Source organism: Morchella importuna (assembly GCF_003444635.1).
Source record: "Morchella importuna strain M04M26 chromosome Unknown Morimp01GS049, whole genome shotgun sequence".
Lineage (NCBI taxonomy): Eukaryota > Fungi > Ascomycota > Pezizomycetes > Pezizales > Morchellaceae > Morchella > Morchella importuna.
The window spans coordinates 204,252-225,500 of NW_025763446.1; the positions used below are offsets into that span (position 1 = coordinate 204,252).

At 46.9% G+C, this 21,249-nt stretch overlaps 5 protein-coding genes across 5 annotated transcripts; 2 read left to right on the forward strand and 3 right to left on the reverse strand.

The window, feature by feature from the left end:
* Positions 1–356: 356 nt before the first annotated feature.
* Positions 357–835, reverse strand: LAJ45_10721 (uncharacterized protein; the record flags this gene model as incomplete). Its single annotated transcript, XM_046120238.1, has 3 exons — positions 357–529; positions 627–737; positions 799–835. The coding sequence occupies 3 exons, from the start codon at positions 833–835 to the stop codon at positions 357–359; spliced, it is 321 nt and encodes a 106-aa protein (XP_045966588.1).
* Positions 836–5,434: 4,599 nt separating this feature from the next.
* Positions 5,435–6,043, reverse strand: LAJ45_10722 (uncharacterized protein; the record flags this gene model as incomplete). Its single annotated transcript, XM_046120239.1, has 1 exon — positions 5,435–6,043. One exon carries the CDS (start codon positions 6,041–6,043, stop codon positions 5,435–5,437), a length of 609 nt encoding a protein of 202 aa, XP_045966589.1.
* Positions 6,044–12,924: 6,881 nt separating this feature from the next.
* Positions 12,925–13,686, forward strand: LAJ45_10723 (uncharacterized protein; the record flags this gene model as incomplete). The annotated part of the gene is made up of 1 exon (XM_046120240.1): positions 12,925–13,686. One exon carries the CDS (start codon positions 12,925–12,927, stop codon positions 13,684–13,686), a length of 762 nt encoding a protein of 253 aa, XP_045966590.1.
* Positions 13,687–15,013: 1,327 nt separating this feature from the next.
* On the forward strand, positions 15,014–15,571 carry LAJ45_10724 (uncharacterized protein; the record flags this gene model as incomplete). The annotated part of the gene is made up of 1 exon (XM_046120241.1): positions 15,014–15,571. One exon carries the CDS (start codon positions 15,014–15,016, stop codon positions 15,569–15,571), a length of 558 nt encoding a protein of 185 aa, XP_045966591.1.
* Positions 15,572–16,710: 1,139 nt separating this feature from the next.
* Positions 16,711–17,857, reverse strand: LAJ45_10725 (uncharacterized protein; the record flags this gene model as incomplete). Its single annotated transcript, XM_046120242.1, has 2 exons — positions 16,711–17,467; positions 17,553–17,857. The coding sequence occupies 2 exons, from the start codon at positions 17,855–17,857 to the stop codon at positions 16,711–16,713; spliced, it is 1,062 nt and encodes a 353-aa protein (XP_045966592.1).
* Between the last annotated feature and the right edge of the window lie 3,392 nt (positions 17,858–21,249).

A 21,249-nucleotide genomic window follows, 5' to 3' on the forward strand; every position in this document is an offset into this window, starting at 1 on the left:
GCATCAATCACCTACTGGAAGGACCTTTGTGTAAGGATGCGCACGACCAAGTTTGGTACGCCCAATTAGGGCGAGGGACCAGACCAGCCTACTTGCCGTTTGCCGTTGAGTATGAACCTCTCGTTTTTTTTTATCCTTTGAAGGTTAGATATCGTGTGGTTCAACCAGAATTAAGCTGAAACGAGTGGATTCAGTCTGTTTTAATTATGGGAGAAGCAGCGCTCACTTCTATTGTGGTCAACAATATACCGAAAGACAGTCGTTCACGAAGGTAGTTTCGGTGCGCGCAGCTTGCAAAAGAGTGAACACACCGAGCAGTTGATCTAACACAACGACCTCTAACATTAATCCCACCATCACTTCGCCGCCCCTCCCGCCCCTCCCGCCCCTTCCGCACCCGAAGCCGGCTTCCTCCTGATCGCAGTCCTCAGCTCCCTCATCGACCGAATAACCGGGTACCTGTCATCCGCCACAAACGTGCCCGGCTCAACCCACATCGTCTTCACTGGCCTCGGTTTACAAACCTTGCCTATGCGTATCGCCCAACAAATTTAAACATCAGCCAACCTTCCTACTTTCCTACACACGCAATATAAGGTTGTGAAGCTGGGCAGGGGTGTGCTTACAGCTGCCAGAGCGTGTCTTGGTATCGATGTACCTGCGGTTTGGGCAAGAGCGATCCTGCGGGCCGATGAGGTAAGGGGTGCAGAGTTTGTGCCATTTCTTGGAGGTGTGGGCTGTGGTGGGGTTGTTAGTTTTCGGGTTTGTGATGCGGGAGAGAAGGGGGGGGGGGGTTACGGCAGTCCACGTAGTGGATACGTGTTACTTCGCACATTATTCGGGTTTCGGAGGAGAGAGGAAGGGTTGTATATGGCGCTTTAGGGTAGTATCCGGTGTATTTGTGGTGGGGGAGGGAATGATCGTGCTGAGCAGGCGCAAATGAGTATGCTGACCAGGAGGAAATGATTGTGTATTCGAACACCGCGGGAGAGGTGAGGTGAAAAGAGTGTAACTAGAAGAAGAGAGGGGGGGGGACTATCCGTAAGACTTGGATACGGGCCCAGGAGTGAGGGGAGGGGGAGAATAGAATATATACCCATTGTGGCGCGGTCGATTTTGATGTTCTCGTCACCTTCTACGCTCTGCGCGCCGGTACCGGTGCGGCGATGACATCTCCGGTTGTGAGGTGGTGGTGACGATGGTATTGGAGCTTTAGTCGTGAGTTGTGAGTGTTGAGTAGTGTGTATTTCTATTTTTGTCCTTTTTTCGTTAGTGGCCGCGGGCGGTCATGATGAGGAACTTGATGGCCTTTGAATCGCTTGCTGGATGGCGCTGCGCTGGATACCTTGGTCTTTGAAGTGCAATATGGTGAAGAAGGGTGAAGATGTCTCTAATGCAACAAGTCTCTCTTGGATCTATGACGGGTTTGGTGGTGATAGATAACTGGATTTGGTTCTCTCTGATGAACTAGGCTGTAACTAAGTGCAATTGGCGTATCGCATCGGGTGCATGGTGACCTGATTGAACCTTCCAAGATAAAGGTTGAATTCGAGTAGACTGAGTGATCGTGGGTGTTTCCCGCCGGCTTAATTGCTCGTAGCTCTCGGGATCGACCCTTTTTGTTCATAAAACGAAATTAAGCAGAATTCGCGAAACGTCAGCTAGTTGGTTAACGGAATAGATATATCACGCCTACATGCAGCTAAATATGCCATCCACGGGCGTCGACAGACAGGACCACTGCCCGGGGTGCGTGCCTGCGATGCGCGCATGCCGGCTGTCAGGGACGGGCTCGTGAATTGGAGCGACGGATTTGATGATTGATCTCAGTTCAACGCACATGCGCGTGACTATATGTACATATATGCACGTCCTTTATATTCATGTCATGTTTCAAAAAAGAAATGATTCTATTTACCACCTACACGTACCCTGCTGTCTATCTAACTATCTCCCACTTACCTCAATACCTGGGTATGTATTTAGCTAGTTCTGTGTTTTGACACATGTACTGACGTGACACTGATGCAAGGTCCTCATCAGCAAGAGATCGCCACTAAATGAACATCGAATCAGTACTAAATAGATTCCCGGATCAGCGTCAAATCGATGCACAAATAGTGTTGGGCACGAGCCGAGCTGGCTCGAGCTTTGGACTCGAGCTTTGGGCTCGGACACCTCAAGCTCTCCTTCTTACGAGCGCAAGCCAGCTCGAACTAGTATTAGAAAGATTCGAGCTTAGGCTCGAGCTTTTTGGACTATCAGTAATGGCAAAATTGGAAAATATAACGAAGATAAACCCCTTGAGTCCGTCTTTAAAAGTGAAACTTATATCGAGATGACCATTTTTAGCTCTTTAATTGGAGCTCGAGCCTAAGCTCGAGCCATACTCACAAGCTCGAACATCCCAAGCATTCGTTTGCACAATCCGAGCCAACTCGAGCTCTAACTCAAGCTCGTCTCGAACATGCTCGTGCCCAACACTATGCATAAATCGATTTTAAGTTGGCACCGCATCGCAGGTAATTAATTACAGCAAAGCAATGCCGCGTTTATACCATGCCCAAATCTACCCCGACTTCTCAGGCGTTTTACTAAATCACTAGATTACCACACCAAATTGACAGATTCTTGGGCCAAATCGTCGTAAATCAGCACCAACTCACCACCAATTGGCCCAGTAATGAGGGCCAAGTCGTGGTCAGATAGGCTCCGAAACCCCGCCATAATCAATGGTCAACGATTTCAATCTCCTACCAAAAATAATGACAAAACTCATTAACTATGCTCAAGATACATCGCAAATCGGAGTCTTTGTGCCAAGAAACGAGTTGATTTCGTTGACCCCCGAGCGCCTTACCACAGTTAAGAAAACCTCTGAGATCCTTTGGGTACATGTGACCAGAAGCCCGGGGATCCCGGGTGCCGCAAGACCTCATTTTTTGGTGATCTTAATGGAAAAACGTTGCCCACCTCTGATCAACTTATTTACATCCTATATATATATAGGTTACCGTGTAATTGAAAACCAAAACTATTTGTCGATGAATACAGTTAAAATTTAAGTCCAATAGTATTATATGCTCTCCCCACCATATAAGTATTTTCAACGAACAAACCATCAAATTTGAAACAGTCATCGTGAGATAACAGGATTAAAGTATACATACCCAAGGCTGGCTATGTAGGTACGGTATTGCATGTACGTTCTAAACCTCAAATACAACTTGTGGAAAAAGATATCTTTGACTGCTTTCTGTTTTCTCTTCTCTTTAATTTCAGAGGTAAGTAATAATAGCCTCGATTCTATTCTGCAGTCGGAATATTATTGTCTCTCAACTCATTCCTGACAAACTCGTCGAAACTTATTTCCAAGTGAAATATATTCTTAGTATATCAATCGATTGATAAACATATTAAAAAATCCGAAACCGGGTTGAGTATGGCAATGGTTCGGTTTTATACAGAACAGGACTGCCTCGCTTGGCGGAAAACCGGCCATTACGACTTAAGCGTCTACTCGAGTTGGTTGAAAGCCTTGAAACCTATCTCGACTATACCGATGAAGATTTGGATTTAAAAATCACCGATGGTGCTGGAAACCCTATCAAGCTTCGAGATTCAGATATATCTGATGACAAAATATCTTTTCCAAATGGGGAATGTTTGAGAAGATTATTAATCCCCATCTGTTGGAACAAGCCCGAAACAGCGATCTTAACCACCTTCAGGACTAGTATCTTGATTCAATATGAATTGCGGATTTTGAAACACTACTTCGAAGCATATCCAACAACCTCGCTGGCTGCATAGGATACCAGGAAGATTGTTGTCGAACTTATTCGAAACTGCATTCAACTTGAGCGCGAGGCATTTCAGTCGACATACTCGGAGGCTGGGATCTGCAGCTAATCAGAGATCATTTTTGTAGACTATTGCGAGCTCAATCGACCTCCCTAGGAAGGCTTAAAGGAACAACCTGAGCTATTCCGCTCGAACGATTTCTCACCTGCAAAGACCAAAGTACCGTACAGCATGACTACAACTCTATTGAAGATGTAGAAATCCTATTTCGCTCTCCTTAATCATATGAACCATCCGGTGTCGACACTTAGTGATTTTGAATTTCAAAAGTGTCCCTTTCCGCGCCCTTATCGATTGAGAAGTGAATACGTATACTGGGAGGAATTTGGATTTTACTATTAAGAAACCTTAGATCATGGACGTGCGTACTGAGTAAGATGGTTGTTTTTTACTATAGCGTTAGTCTAGGATGCTCATACTGAGAATTGAACCCTCTTATTATATGTAGTAACTCATCAAGTATTATGCTGCTCTCTCTCCATAATATATACGTATGTGAATTTATAAGAATACCTTCCGTGCTACAAACCGCCCACAAAATACAAGCTCTAACTAGCTCTCTAGCTATATACTTAACTACTCCAGCCTACCTACTCCACTACTCCATAGACAATTTGAGCCCTATCGATACCGGTGGGCTTGAACAATACAAGGTTTATCTACGCTGCAAACACCACTTCTATATATTCCTAGCAACGCATTCTCTAGCTCGCTTTTGTAAAAGGACTCTGATCTACCTTTCGAGAATGCACATGGGAACCGCGATTGTATTCACCTGCAGCTGCCATTTATGCCCGCCTACTGGGGCTCTTTATAATTATACGCGTTACAGTCACGTCAATGAATATGTTCCGGAAAGAGAGTGTTAGCTATAGGTGTAGATTATAAAAGAGGTACACTGGTACCCCCCGTACGGCCGTTTAATCACTTAGCCTCTCATCAACTCCCTCCTCGCTTCAGAACCAGGTAATACAAAGCGTCTTCCCTCATCGAACATTCCTCGATAATATTCGGAGATAGCAATATAAGAACAGCATCTCATTAAACATCCTCAGCTTCCTTCCTGCGGAGGCCTTACTATGGATCAAAGTCGCTCACTTTTACCCACGATCCAAGTCCTTATGAGACTGTGTTTCTCCTAGGTGTTGATCAAATACAAATAGCTAGCTACCTTTCCAGAATACAAAAACATCTCAAGACCCATTCTCTACCCTTTGTGGAGGCAAGTATCATGCGTTTGTCTGGTTTGCCTCTTTCTATATTCACGCGCGGCTCAGTCTGCTCCGGGCGCTGATATGGACACTCTATTAATTATCATTACCACCCCTTCGTCGCCTTATTCTCCTATTTTCCGCCCCAACCAATAATACAAGAAGCAACGGCGTATGGCAGGGGTGTAGGCTGTCCAAAACGAGAAGCCAAAAAGAAAACAAAGGCCTCCCAAAAAAAGAAAAGATAGAAAAAGAAAAAAGAAAAAAGCTTTGCATGATGGAACCTTCATTAAACCTCCCCTCCCGCCAAGACCTTCAGATGATAGTGCACATAACTACTTGAGCACGCTCCCAGCGCTTTACTCCATCCCAAATGGTTCCCTCAGCGCACCCTCATTCAAATCTTGCGCCCACACGTCCGGCTCCGCCGCACATTCCTTCTCCGTCACCGCCTTCCACCTCTGTAGCAGCCTCTCCCTCATCCTCTCTAGTCTATCCAGTGCCATGCTATCCTCATTCACCATTCCGTTCATCACCGCAACCTCCGACTGCAGTTCCTTCGCCCACACTATATCTCTATTATCCTGAGCCGCCGTCTTGGCGGCAAGATAGAACTTTGTGAGCTTCATGGTGGCCGCCGCGCTTGCGTCCATGATGCCGTTGCGTGTGAAGCAGACCTGGATGATAAGCTGGTCGAGCTGCGTGTAGACGTTGTGCGGCATGGTATGGAATGGCTTCCTGTTGATGGGTAATTGTGGGGACGGCGGAGCCTCCGGGGGTCCTGGTTCAGAGGGTGCGGCGTTGCGGAAGGTGAGCTTGGTGATGCGGGAAAGGGAGACCGGTTCGCGTGCGGATATCTGGGTCGTCAAGGTGATAGCCTCCTCGAGAGCCATGGCCAGGGAGCGGTTGGCGTCAGTCGGGTTGTTATTCATTTCCTTGGGGCCGGAGCGGGTTGGGAGGGGCTTCATCTTAGGAGAGTCGAGGGTGAGATGGACAGAATATATTGTGTAGTGTTGTGGGTCATGGAGGGATGGTTGCTGCAAAGGCGCATGCGCAGGCACTTGAGAATATGTGCTTGAAGAGCGTGTTGTGCTCAAGCGCACATTTGTGCGAATCGGATGTGGTCATAACCCGTGTTGGACGGCTTGATTCGAGTGAGACCGTGTGATTAAAGTTTGTGGATGAATAAATAAGTCTACTTTTAGGAAGGTATCCCGGTTGTTAGCATGATCGTGATCGAGTGTTTATTGTGAGTTTACAGATTTATGTACCATGGATTGGCTACTGTAATTGGTGCGAAATAGTGAGGCAGGACGCTGTGACTCGTTAAGGATCGATCATGGGTCAGCATTGTCGTTGCTACTACCCCCTTGTCATTGCTACTACCTGTGAGACTGAGTGAGAAAAGGAATTCTCGTGAGTATCTTGGCTTATGAAGATGGAAGGCAGGCGTCTGTCCGGGCCACCAATGCGGTGATATCATTGATCAAGAAAGATGTGTAACTCATTGGTCATATAGTAACCGTACTCAGGGGCAGTACATATACGTAGGAATTGGGACTTTCGGGGTTGAGATATGTGTCATCAAAGCGGTGAAAGACCGGTTTAGCAGGGGTTTGGGGGAAAAGGAGTTCTTGAGTTTGTGTCCGATTACGGTTAACTTGGAATCCTTAAAGGTTCAGGCAATGTGGCGTGCAGATTTGGCAGAGCACACCACGTGTTTTTACACCCTATATTAAATACTACAAACCTTATCTTGCTTAATCAGTACATGAACCCAACCTGAGCGTAGCCAAGAACGAGCACATCGCCCTTCCACCGAACGTGACTTCAAAACACTGCTCAAGCAGCACAGCGATGTCAAATCTGCACTATGAATCAAATTCCAACCCCTGAAAATACGAGCTCTATTCTTTATTAACCTAGAGGTGTTCACATTCCACCAACTTGGGAATGCACAGTGCACTACCGAGGATCGTTCATCTCCATACATTAAAGTTCGGAATTAGCCTTGGTATCCGCATCCATCTTTCAAACAAAACCTACACCTATTCACGTCGAATACCCTACCTAGAGCGGGGAGTTTAGCGTCACATCAACTCGGTACTAAAACACAGAATGTTTCTAAGAAAGAATATTTGGTAGTTGAGTGGGGAGAGGGACCGCAAAACAATGAAATAGGTAAGGAAGAAAAACCACAGAAGCCTATCTCGACAACAGTTAATGAATATTATAGGATATAGATATACACCAAGTCTTGAGGAGGATGGCTAAAGAGGGATCCTCCTCGTAAGCTGGGATATTTAACGAGAGCTGCCGTTCGCTGCGCAGGTAGAAACAGTAGTAAGAGACATCGAGGTTGCTGTGTTCGTAAACACATACAATCGTGTGACAGAACGGATTAATCTTGAATTTGAAGTCGGCGAGTCCAGGAATTCTCTGAACGTCCTGCACTCTAGGGGGTGAGTAGAGCACAAGGCTGCGCGTGTTCCCTCGCCAAGCTAATTTGTGTATGCTCAGGCACTAGTAGCACAACCTGGATTAAACGGCTAGCCGGCCCCCACTGAAGAGCAACTGGCCCGAGCACCCGGCGTACCACAACTAAGATCAAAAGCGATCACCGACCCAATTCAATCCCCATCATGTACCTGCGGTCGATCGGCATTAGCCAACCACCTACCGCGCATGAGCCGCAATATTGCTGGTAGGGAGTGCCAAGGCAACTGGCGAGACGCACCCCTATCCACCGCAACTAGCCGCTAGAGATTAATAGCGCACGTTCTACTCCTAACGAAGGGGAGGGGCGTGTAGAGTTCGAATTTCCAGACGTGTCGGAGCCCTACGGCGATAAGGGCTAATTAGCTAAGAAAGGGGGATCACGATTACTTCCGCTCACCCGACTAGCTGGTAGCCCGATATTTGATGGTGTCATTGTCGTTGTGGTACTGCGGTCCGCCGAGGAGAAGTCGATACGCTTCTAAGGAATCCTTTAAACCGCGCCCGGGATACGTATCTGGTTCAACAGAACCGTTTAAGTTAACAGTTGGTGCAGTACCTTCTTAGATGCCTGGTTTGAATGGTTATATAAGTCCTGTTCATGAGATCGAATACCTGATTTCCAAGCTCGAGACCCTGTTCGAGAAAACCATGAACACAATATTATCATGATCTATATGCCAAGACATATGACCACAGTTTAGTAGTTGTCTCGCACCAAACCCATCGGCTTGGCGCTGGGTACATTCGCAACTCCAACATTATTCATGCACGTGACCCGAAGTCTGGTTCGAGATAAGTTTGGGCGGTCGGGCAGGTTCAAAATCCCAAGAAAATAGTTAGTACAGTTGATACTGTTTGATCTTGTCAATTTAGTGGTCGGTGCGATTTTCCCTCATACCACAACCAATCCGCGAATACCATTGGAACCTTTCCCATGTTTCTTACACGAACATTTCTAGGCCTCAGACTTTAGGATTCGTGGCTCAGAAACGATATAGGGCGAACAAACATGGACGGGCGTATCGCCATGGGTACTTGTATGTGTCTCCATATTCATTCGTAAGTTCTCTGTATGCTACGCATTTCATACTTGCTCCGAATACCTCATGCTTGGCAGCGAATGACGTCATGGACTTAATGCGAGTGGCTTCCCCGGCCTCGTCGCCAGTCGCCCTTGAGTGCACTAAGCGGAATGCCGCGAATCACCTTGTGAACTACAGACTTTTACCGTCTCTTGACGAATACTGCCAGTTGACGAACAGGGGACTTTGGGCCGATAGAAATTAAAAGGACCGGAGATCTCGTAGCTTGGCTGTTGCTTGACTGTTTCTTTCCATACTTGGAATCCCTGTTCGTCAAGTGGCAGTATTCGGCAAGAGACGGTAAAAGACTGTACTCCAGTTATGGTTCCGGCAAGGTTTTCTATGCGTGGGGTGTATAAAAGGTGAGGTTCATGGACTGACTCGCGCGTATTTTTCTTTCGGGTGGCCCCTCACAAAACGTTTGAATAGTCTCATACGGCGAAGGGTAAATAAAGAAAAAAAGCGTGCTGCGCTAATTGCATCTTGTGAGGCACCTCACTTGGAGAGTGTCAGGGTTCTCAGCAGAATAAGAGTAAATATTTTGAACGAAGCGGGAAAGCTTGTTAATGAAGATACAAATCAAAGGCTTGTTACATGTACTTGACTACAATTAAATATTTATGCCAAGTCGCGCCCAGTCTTTCGCTACCGGGATATAATGAGATCGCAACGGTAACCCTTTCTCTTCCTTCTCAAAATTTGTGCTAGCATCTGTAAGTTGACATGAAGGATGATTCATATGCTCGAGGAGCGTAAAATACATTCTCCAAACCTTCAAAACTACGGTTGATATGTTTGCTGTCAATATCCCACTTCCAATTGTTCCATCGCTTGAGAACAACAACTCAAGCTTTTCGTCCTCTGAATCCCAACAAGGCCGGTTATCTGGTCCGATTATGGTACTTACTGGCCAGCGTTCATATTTGTAGTTCAAAAAAAATCCCATCTCGTATATATCATTAAAACGTTGGTAGAAGACCTCTTTGACCTTCTTCATGATTGAAATACAAGTCTTCCTCTTTTTATTTCTCCGATATGAAATAGTATCAAATGGATGATGAGAATTTGTTAACACGGATACCTCGGTTTCTACAATCCTATCTGCATAATCGATTGAGAAACATTGTTTCCCAGCGATTATGTCATGTCGACCGGGAAGGAGAATCTTTGAAAAGTCTTGATTGCTGCGGGATTGTACGGGTGCCTTGTGGGAGTGGTGATATGAATCGAAAGGACGGTGGTAATCACATCCTATTAAGCCCAAATCGCGATCTGTAAATGTCAAATACAGTTCCAAATCCTCCAGGATCTTTAAAAGATTTAGCGAATGCAATAAACGATTGGTGCCATAAACCTTGAGAGGAATGTCACTCCCGTATGCGTAGAATGCTTCCTTATCGATATATAACAGTGGCTGTATACGTATCATCTTTTATTTCTCCCAAGAACAGGAACTGAGCTAGGGTGATTTTTTGATAGGTGATAATTATAATCGGGACGGTTGCGTTATAGAATTTCAGTGTAAAATATATAGGGGGATAGTAGTATAGTTAAAAAAAAAATTTGATGCTCGAGTGAATGGAAAACCGCAAGTAATATCAGGTAAAGTAAATGTAAACGATTAGACTACGCCACTTATATAGATATCGTGTTAACAACGTCCTATTCTATTGGATTTGTTGTTCAATGTAATTCCAAAGCGTTCCTTCCAGATACAATTCAACAGGTATCTATGCATATTACCAAGTTGTTCATTCCTTGTTTCCGTAGTATGCAGGGATAATTTGAAAAGGGAATTATTTTAAGCTTGCTGTATTCCGATACATATGGTGCGCACACTCTTGAAGGTGACTAAAGGTGACGGCGGTATCTGGCAGTGGAACAATCGTGGCTGCAAGGTGAACCCCAAGGCCAATGAGAGGGCCACTTTGCTGCATTCCTGCCGCAATTCACTTTTGAGGGGTATAAATGGGTATAATACTGTTTCACTCGGCGCTTGCTTAGCGCATTTTACATCACAAAAATGCAGAATTTCAAACTCCTAAGGCTTCACAACTAGAATAGATATCAAGAATCTGGTCATACAAGTTAAAGTTTATCACTAGTACTAAATCTATATGACCCGATTTTTTTTAACTTTTTTTGTTGAAAGGCTTTTAGCCAATCGACTTTGCCTCATTTTCGGTTACATTTAAGAGCGGGCGCGCCATATCTATTCATTTGTCACTCTAATAAAATTTAAATACCAATATATATTTAAATATCAATCCCAAACTCTTCCCAACTCCTGGATACCAAACGGTAATCTACTAACCGTGATGATTTGATTTCTTTATCGTCAAGCCAAGGGGCTGGATGATTTATATGCTGAATGATTACGTGTGAAGTACATTCTCCACACTCCCGCCACTACGGTGGTGATATTAGAGGGATACCTATCACCCGTATATGAACCGTGCTCACTACACTATGATTCCTGGCTCTGCTCTTCTGTCTCCCACATCGGCTTGTTACACTGATTACGATGTTGGCTCCCGTTGTACTGGCCTTGCCAGATAAAGCCTAGTGATTCACAACAAGCATTCTCGTAAGCAGAGTACAAACATCCTTCCGCAAGGAAAAATAAACAGTCAGCGATGAGTTTCTGAGCCGTATTTCTGTTTGACTCGATGGCGGCAGATTTTGCAGGACATAAGCGGTGCAGAGTGGCATAAAGCTTACTCTCGTTACGCAGAATACCGTAAATGTGTCGGCCTGTGAAGCACGGGATTTTACGAACAACCCGGTGCCGTCGGACCTTCATTACCGGGTAGAAATCTTGGTCCATCGTAGGCAGAAATTGTATCTTACAGTTGGAGTTCCACGTGGTACATACCGACGGCCATGTCGCGTCATCAGGCATACCCAACTCACAAGGCTTATAAGTCAAGTATTGTTCAAGCTTATCAATCATTTGAAGCAAGCTCATTGCTTTTCTTGACCGGTTCTTTGCCCATTTGGTCTGTTTTGCGGCTTTGTGTTTTTGGGTGGGCGGCATTGGGTGTGAGATTTGTTGAATGATCGGTGAGCGCGTGAATGTCTCCGAAATTTATAACAGCGCCACCGTTTGTAGAACCATCATAGAAATAAAATGCGTCTTTGATTCTATTGGCTCATTGCTACATATTATTGTCCTCTAATACCGCCCTTGTGTAAACTAAGACTAAGGACCCTGACGTTAACCAAGCATTGTTTCATTTGGAATATAATATGTCCTTAGGTTTCTCGAAGATGTTAACTATTCTCTCTAGTCCCGCGGGGTATGGCACTGGCAGTCAAAGGTCTTAATTCGGGCGCCAATGTGGTCGCCTCTTCGATGTATATTGAATTCTTTCCACCCCCCAATTCTAAAATTCACTCTCCATCAGCCACAACAGACAAATTACTGAAATACAAAGCAATACTCTACCCTACCCCTCACCACCCAATGAATCTAACATCATACACATTCACAACCAGGAGTAAATGAAGTACCGATTACACAGCCGCCCCGAACCCGCCAGCCTAAACAGGTTTGATCCTAACAGGCAATACTATTTCCCATCTACTCGTCATTCGCACCCACCCTTTCATCCATCCAGCACCTTGCATCTATGTATATAGCAGCTCTTTGCCCTCAATTTTTTTACTTAATGTTCCGTTGCCTGGCGCAAAGGATAGTGGTAAGTTTTCCAGAAGGATTTCATGTCTATAACTGGCCATTGTACCGGCAGCGCGGCTGTTATAGTTCATACGTGTGTTATAATACCTTCCAACCTATCTCTGCCGTACAAAAATGACTAATCAAGCAGCCAAAAAGCCATCCGACACCCGGGTAGTAGTCGAGTGATGAGTCATGGCTGAGTGATATTCCATGCCCACAACACCAATACAAGGATGAAGAACCGCGGCTTGGCATAGGCGAGATACAACACCACCCGGGGCCCTTCTGGACGATAAACATTGTCCTTTTCTCGGGCAACAACCAAGGTTTCAAGAACACATCTAGGATCATGAATTCGCCATACACAGGTCAATAACCAACCGCACAACGTGCATCCGTCGGAATCATGATGACATTATATCGCCTCTTGAATATTGCCTTCCGTATATAACGGATATCTCAACTCTCTTCTATGCTCATCATCAATTCAGAAGCTACCTACCTATGAAAGACATACTATCACCTTTCCACAACCGAAAGACGAATCCCAAAATCCACCCAGAAACCCCTCAAAAAAAAACCCCCCATGGCAGAACCCATCTACCCTGAACTCGGGAACAAGCCCTGGAACGAACTTTCCTACAACCTTCTGTTAGAGCTCCGACAGACCGCCACCGCATTCGCGGGCCCTCCCGAGGACCCCACCTACTACCTCGAATTCGACACCTTGATGTCAGCCCTCTCCCTGCGGCGCTACGGCAAGCCGCCTAGTACCTCTGACTGCTCAATACCGGAAGACGTAGTAACGCGCATCAAGAACCAAGACAGCCGGCGCAGACACCTTTCTGACGTTATGATAAACAGTGAGCATGAAAATGCTGACCTCCCGCATCCGTTCGATCTTGAGAGGTGCAGGATGGCGTTGTCGCGCCCATGGCCGCATATTGAGGCGACCTCGCAGATGGACATGTGGTGGCGGCTGGAGGTTATGTCGTGGTACGAGGACTGGTGTGTAATGTCGAGTTTACCGAAGAACAAATCGGTGGTTAGGAAGGAGGCGAGGATGCTCAGAGCTTCGAATATACCAAGAACGATGGAGAAGGTTTTGATTATGCTTAGAACTGCCTATAGGGAGTTCCGGGAGCAGCGAAAGCAGGGGAAGAAGCAGCAAGAGTGGGAGAGGGAAGAACAGGCGAGAGAGTTTGAGGCGCACAAAAGGATTTGTGGATTTCCTACATGTGAAAGGTGCCGTGGTTGGCGGAGGAAGATGTACTTTGCACATAAAAAGGTTTGTAAGGAGTGTTCGCGTGGGGGAAGCTGTGGGGAGTGGATTAGTGCCAGAGCATGAGGGGTTTGCAAAACGTCGATAGGGAGGGTTGATATCGGTGAAGCGATATTTAAAGATAGATTGCGTTGATTACCGTTGGGTCGCTTTAGGAGGATAGGTTGCGTTGGACCTTGGTTTGAGCCTTAAAATGAAAGAATTATCGAATTAAATCACCTTTGCGTGACGTCAGCGCGAGCTATTGCTGAATTGATTATGTTCCACATCACCTACCCGTAAAACACCCACTTGCAAATGAAAGAAGGTTTTATACTCAAGAATAGCCAGGGTTCTGGTTTAAAACCTACCCGTCGTGGGTATGGCCTCTGTCTGGTGTTTCTCGAAGCTCCGGGTGGCACGCAGGCTGGAAGAGAACCACAGGCATAAAACCATCTAAACCCGTCGCTGGGAAGCCTAGTCCTATGGAGAAGGAAGAATGTGTTAGGGTCTGTATTTTACCCAAGCTTTGCGAAAAATGTCCTCTTGTAGAAGCAAACATCTCAATATCTGGGCACATCTAGCCATTGACTCTGAAATAATCCAACTGCAGTACCCGCCAATCAGGTATATTTGGCCAGGGAAATTTTTTTTGTTGGCAACGTATCGCCATGTGGAGCGCCGTTTCTAGTTCCTAACATTCTTCATTCCACCACCCCACCAGTTCCTATCCTGGCTGCATGCTACAGTTCAGTGCAACTCGAAAATCTGTTAAAGTCATTAGTTCTCCTTCATCCAAAGTGCACTTGAAATTTCAATGAACCTGAACATATACTGGACGACAAAGGGCATCTCATAGAGACCTCTTCCGAACGATCTTTCCGAATACATCAAAGAAGTGCTCATTCCAAAGACTCTGTGAGATAGTTGCGCAGAGGTACTGTCTGCCCAAATAACCAGTTGAAATTGTCAAGGTGTCTGGTCTAGAGGCTGTTTCCGAAAATTGGTTCCGCTATAGAACTGGAGGAGAACGACATATGCAGCAAGACTATGTCAGACCACTGAGCGCACAGATAGTGAGATCCGTTCACATGGCTATGTTCCTGCCAGCGCTGCCGTGGAGGCCGAAAGCGCCGGCATGGCTCAAGGATGGACTTTGATATTCCTATGTCTGCATTCAACGACTTACAAGTTAGCCTTGAGCGTCCACAGAAAGATCTTTCTTGAATCAACTCACCAGTTTCAAGATCCGCAGTCCACAGATGAAACCCTCCAACCTCCCAGAACATAAAAGAATCACCCTCCACCTTCCACCCCGACACCTTCAACACCCCCCACATCCAAATTGTCCAGAATTGTAACTCAAGAAGCGAACAGCACAGCTCACACCCACCAAAGAAGCCTAAGCAGAACAATGTCCATCCGGTCAAACATCTCCAACACCTCCCTCATGCTCACCCACTCCTCCGCGCAAGCCTTCGAGCACGCCCAACGCACCCGCCTTCATGACGCGGCCTCCGCCGGCGACATCTCCCTCTTCGACCTGGAAATGCGCTCCGTCTCTCTCGCCGCACACGGGACCTCCCAACCGCCTACGCGCACGCCTTCCGCCACGCCTGAACACACAGCTGAGCGCAGCGTCCGGCTCGAGAAGGAGCGTGCGTACCGTGAGGTGCTCCTCACGCTCGTTGATCTGCCAGTGGTGCCGGGACTGGTGCATCCTCTTGATTCCGCTCGGGCGAACATTGCCCTGTCGAGACCGTGGCCGCACCCGAATGGGCGTACGGTGGCGGACGAGAAGTGGATGTGGGAGATACTGAGGTACTGGGCGAAGTGGCCGGTGATGAGTGTTGCGCCGTTGCAGCTTGTTGTTGAGGAAGAGGGGGAGGGGGTGAAGCCGCTGACAAGGAGGGGGACGTGGGTGGCGATGGGGAAGGGGGTGATTGGGAGGTTGGGAGCGAGGAGAGGGTAGGTGTGTCGTTGGGGTTCTCTCTCTGCTATATTCGGTGGGGAGATGATGTTTGGAAGGAAGGGTATGGTGCATGAGATTGTGATGAGACTCCTTATTAGCTAGGAAGCGCTCAGCGTCCAAGAGACCAAACTCGATTTCTGCGTGAAACAGGGAGACTGTGTGTCAATGCCGTCAGAAGAGCGTAGATGTAGCTGGAAAAGGATTAGGACAGGATAGAAATTGTTGCTCCCATGTTACCTCCTCTTGGAGTTCGAGCTTGTGAGCGATCAACTACTCGATTGCCTTGGTATTCTCTTCTTCTTTCTCGTATGATGGCCACTGTGGATGTTTGTTTCAATGAGATGAGCTAGCGATCGCTGTGTGATTTCTGACATAGACTGGTGGAAAGAGAGAGGTACATCTCTCCACGAATATGGTCACTGTTCAGAAGGCCCATACGCATGAACCTGCACAACATTCTCGGTCCGCTGCTCTTGGAAGGGAGACGAGCGGAGGTTTAATGGTGGACTCACGGATATAATTACGAAAAAGTAGAGAAGAATGAGGGGTAGAGAAAAAGATCTTTTATGTAAATTCTATCTATCGTGACTTGTCTACTAAAGTGACATACATGTGTGCTTGATATGATGGGGAAGGTGGGCTTACGCTGTTATCTACCACCTTTCTAGACTAGAAAGAGGCGAAGGATTCTGAAAACAGGAGGAATGATTGGGAAAGGACAGGTTTGGTTTGAAAGCCCAAGCACCACGTCAAGGTACTGTCCATTGCTCAGGGTCCTAAAGACAAACGGTTAGAAAATGTTTGAGAACGAGGTGGCAGGTTAGTATTTGTGCTCTTGCATGTGGTTTGGCTGCACCCTCTCTACATGCAAGAGCAACAGTCAAAAAAAAAATGCCTAGAATGTTCACGTTAGTTGTTGTTCAATTGCATATAGTTTGGCTGCACCCTCCCTACATGCAATTGCAACAGTCAAAAAAAAGCCTAGAATTTTCACGTCAGTAGTTATGCAATTGCATGTAGTTTGGCTGCACCCTCCCTACATGCAATTGCAACATTTACAAAAGCTCAGCTATACAAAAGGTTTTGGAAATGTTAAACATGAATGAAAGACCAAGTGCCACACGAGGACACTTGTCTATTTAAAAGGCCCTATGATGGCAGTTTCTTGGCTTCACACTTGGGTGGCAAAGTGGTGTTCTTGGGTCGGCAGGTTTCGCCCATAGAACCTCCTTGTCGGTGGGCGCAAGTGGGTGGTCCTTGCGGAAGTTGAGAGAGCGGGGGTACGCGGTGTCTGAGCCCTCCATGAGGAACGCATCGTTGTACTCCATGTTTCCGGTTACTCTGTCGACCTTTCCGTTGCGCTGAGGGCGGATCCTGATGCCTTCGCTCCAGCACGCCCAGTTCATGAAGGGGAGTCTCATCTGACGGTACCACTTTGGCTTTTGGACGCGTTGGAGTTGGCCTTCATCTTCAGGGTATGGAATATGTGGTGTTCCTGGTCTCATTGCATAGTTGTAGTTGATCTGCTTTGAGAGATACTTGTACCTCGGGTCGAAGCTCTTCCTGTCGTGCAGTCTCTTCAAAACCGCGACTTGGGTCTCCTTACCATAGATCCATCTTATAAACCTACCGTCCCTACCATGCCCCTCGAATCGTGTCGTGCGAGGTTTATACGGTTTGGGATCATCGTTTCCACGGTACCCACCTGGCCATTTATCCGGTGCATGGAACCACTGGCCGATACCCATGCCAGAAATCCTAACCTTGGTGTCCTGGTCTCCTTTGGAAAGTTCACTGGGCCGGTGCTTTGGTGGTGCCATTCTTTTCCACACAGTAACCTCAGGGTCCCTCTCTCTGTGGGGGCAAGGAGTAACGATCCTTTGGGTCATGGCAAGGCTAGAGAGAAATGTTAATATTGCGTTCAAAGTGAGTCCTATCTCACATATACATTCTGTCTAGTGCAACGGATTAGAAGACTTACCGGAAAGAGTCGATGTCGATGGCACAGAATACATGTGCATAGTTAGCAAGAATGTTAAGCTGTGGGATGTTGACGAAATCAAAGAAAGCAGTTTCCTGTGCACGGTCAGTATTAATGTTTTCCCTCTTCGTTCCTTCTGCAGCACAGCAGTAGGAGACGAGAGGGACATTGCACGAAGTGCAAGTATCAGTGACTGCTGGAACTGTCATGACAGTATTGGCAATCATGTTTTTGCCCGCATTAACCCAAGGGCTAATACGAGCGCTGAGCCTATCTTTACCAAGGTTGACATAAGGGGCAACCATGGTGGAGAAAGTAGAGTAAATCTTTTGAATGTATGAGGATCTCATTGTGGCAGATTTTGGATCGTATAAGCACAATGAGGGGAGAAGAAGGGACGGGGGGATTCTGTGCTTAAATACTAAAAAAATATCGTCAGGTCTTGGCATTTTGCAGTTAGCAACGAACAACCAGAAAAACAACAAAGGTTGTTGGCACAGCAACCAGCTAGCAACCAGCTAGCAACGAGCAGTTCACACATAAATCTCTCCCTCTGGGCCGTAGGAAATCTGTACTCGATATTAGCTAATCAGCGGCAATGGGGGTCTGTCTCTGACTTCTTCCCTACAAAGATAGGCTTCAATAATTTCCTAAATTTCTCTGCATTTCCATGTTTTGTGTCTGCTTCTTCGATGAAATACATAGGGAGGCAGGTTTACTGAACATTGTTGGACCATGGCACGCAGCATCTTCCAGCAACGGCGGAAATCATTCTGTTCATACCACAGTTATGGAGTGAAGGTTCGTTTTGAAAGGTCTCATGCAATGCTCCTTACATGATCAGAGCGGTACAAAGTCGATTAGCAAGCTATATACGAACTATTTACTTCTGGTACCAGTTTTCTCCCAGATTCAACTCCACGTCTTTATTTACATGGCTGACCTGGTGCCGAAGAGGCTCCATAGAGCGGTGTAGATGAAGTAAGCTTTTTATAGCTCTTCGCCCACATTTTGTTGCGGGCAACTAAAGGCTTATGAACGCTCGACGGGACTATGACAGGTAGACATGGCACATAATAGCAGAGCAGCAGAGTAATAGAGTAACATAGTGACAGAGACATGAGCCTACAGATCTCCAGCCAGTAACCCTCTCCACCCTCCACCCAGGCCAAGTTTGATCGTTCTACGTGGAACCAAATTCCACTCAGCGTCAATTCATATCTCTGAACCTGGCCCCTATCCCCTGGGCCATTGGGGGTTTATTCCACCTCATGAGATTCCTGTGATACCCTCTTACCTGAGATGCACCTCTTTAATCTTCTCAAACCATCCCCTTCCTATTGGGACAGCATGTTCTCACCGTTTCTATCCTTTTGTCTGGCTATAGCACCCTCTTGAAGCATTTTTGTCAGCATCACACCAGTGACCTCAGCCCCGAGAGTGAGACCGTCTCGTAGTTTCCACACTCCACGAATCACCCCCTAGACCCGCCGCTTGTTGACTTCTTATGCCAGTGATGGTTCTGACCCACCTCGAAAGTAGCAAAATTCGCCCTATCTCTGCGCCTTATTACCTTGTGAGTAAATTATCCTCGTGCGAAGTGGATCTTGTACCTACTCACCTAAACATATTCCGGGTGTTGAGAAAATAGTCACAGCCCCACACTTCTAGGGCAGTAATCTTGTGAGAATATTACTCTGTGAACTAAGACCCAAATCCCACGCCTGCTGAAGAAAGATGACTCGAGAGAAGAGCATCAATCCTGTAACCTGAGCGATTACCAGATGCAAGGCAAAGGTTATCCGCTTCCCACAAACCTCAAGCACTTCTGCGATGAATGTGTCTTTGTGGGTGAACGAGTTCGCTGTCGTGACATTAGGACTGCACTCAGTTGGTGGTTGAGCCTGAACATCTCCAACATTAAACCTACAAGAGGAGACAACATGTGAGTGACATTACGAATGCAGGTAGCCATGACAAGGGACCGTACTTACTTGTTACAACACACAGTCCTTGTATTTTTCTCAGCTTCCATAACAATACTCTCCCTCCTACATATGGACATATAGCGCTCCACTCCCAGATTTCTTTTCCAGCCACTGGCTCCATTACGGCCATCATACGTAATGCCCCAGTCGAGTCCCTACAGATATGACCTCCCCAAACAAACCAAACTCCACCCCACCAAGCTCAAAGCACGTGAGGCTTGTCAGCACAGAGAGCACGACACTCTCATTCTTAACGCCCTCAGCCTGCACCTATAGCCACTTGGTTAGTATACCGCTCAAGTCCGTATCTTTATCATTGTGACTTTTTCTTATGTAGTGAGACTGCGCCTGGTTGGCGCTCTTGGATGGGTCGGGACTTGTTTGCCCATATATCCTCTCCGGCTCTAGCAACTAGGGTTTCCAGATGCACTTCACCCATGTTCCTTCACTGGCTAGCTTTTTTTACTGAGGTGGCGGCAACTGACAAGCTGATCCAAGGGGCGGTGGGGCTAGGGCACGAACAAAGCCGGTGACTTGGTGTGTAGGAAATGCCGGAGAAGGATCTCACGAGCTCCGAAGCTCCAAATGTACGCAGGGACAAAGGAGTCCTGTGCGGCATATGCTACACCGCGGCATGCTGGTGTGTGTCCGCGAGCGCGGTGTTGCTTCCGTCGGTGAGGAGGGTTGAGCGGAAGCATAAACCGTCTGAAGTGAAATGGTGGTGTCCGAGAGGATAGATTAATATCCCGCCTAGCCCGCCATCAGAGGGATATGGCAGCGCACAGGCAGGTACCTGGGGCCACTCCTGACATTTGTTGCGTGTGTAGGCCACCCACTGAGGCTGCCTTACTGAAACCGTGGTTTAAAACGAGGTTCGGGGCATTTTTGAGCCTTTGGATGTTGTAGGTGGTGTATTTTCCCCGTAGGCGGGCTTTGACCTGGTGTAACTTCGGTGATCCAGCGGGAATGTTTGAATCGCTATCTCGTAGTTCACAGATGTGTCTTGATCGTGGATCCGTTCGGTGGATATCTAGGGTGTTTGACGTGCAGTGCACTGTACATGTACGTTAGTGTTAAGCAAGTTTGGAACCTTAGCGGCCACCTACATACTCATCCAATCCATCTCTCGCACCGCAACCTAAAAAGAAGAAAGCAGACGGCACTGGTTGGGGGGCATGGGTCAAAACTTCGGTGTGTGGCCGTGGTTGATTCAGAGATGGGAGATGTGGGGCATACCAACAGCCGCCAAGCGGTCGAGCCCGAGTGATATCTCATGATGCCGACCCAGGAACGCGCGGCCCCGTTCGCTTGTACAAATTCAGAGACCAACAAATCACTTTCATATCCTATTATTTCTCTGAATCTCGGGGCCACACTTCCAGTAGCCCCAAGCAAGTAACCAGTGCGGTTGCCTGCAGTTTCTATCTCCCAGGTACGATCGACGTTGACATGCATACCCAGTCGTTAATTAAAAGGTCGGAAATTTTAGTAAGCATTTGGTTGCAACGATATCCGACCATTTAATTAACGCGCGAGTAACCGCGCATGCAAAGACAACCGCAGACACAAGACAACCGCAGAGAAAAGACAACACCAGCCCTAGCTCACATGCGAAGGGGGCCTTCTTTCACGAAATGCTATTGCTCCTCTCACATGGCAGATAGCGACACTATCATTCGGAACTCGGAATACACTACACAACACCTACT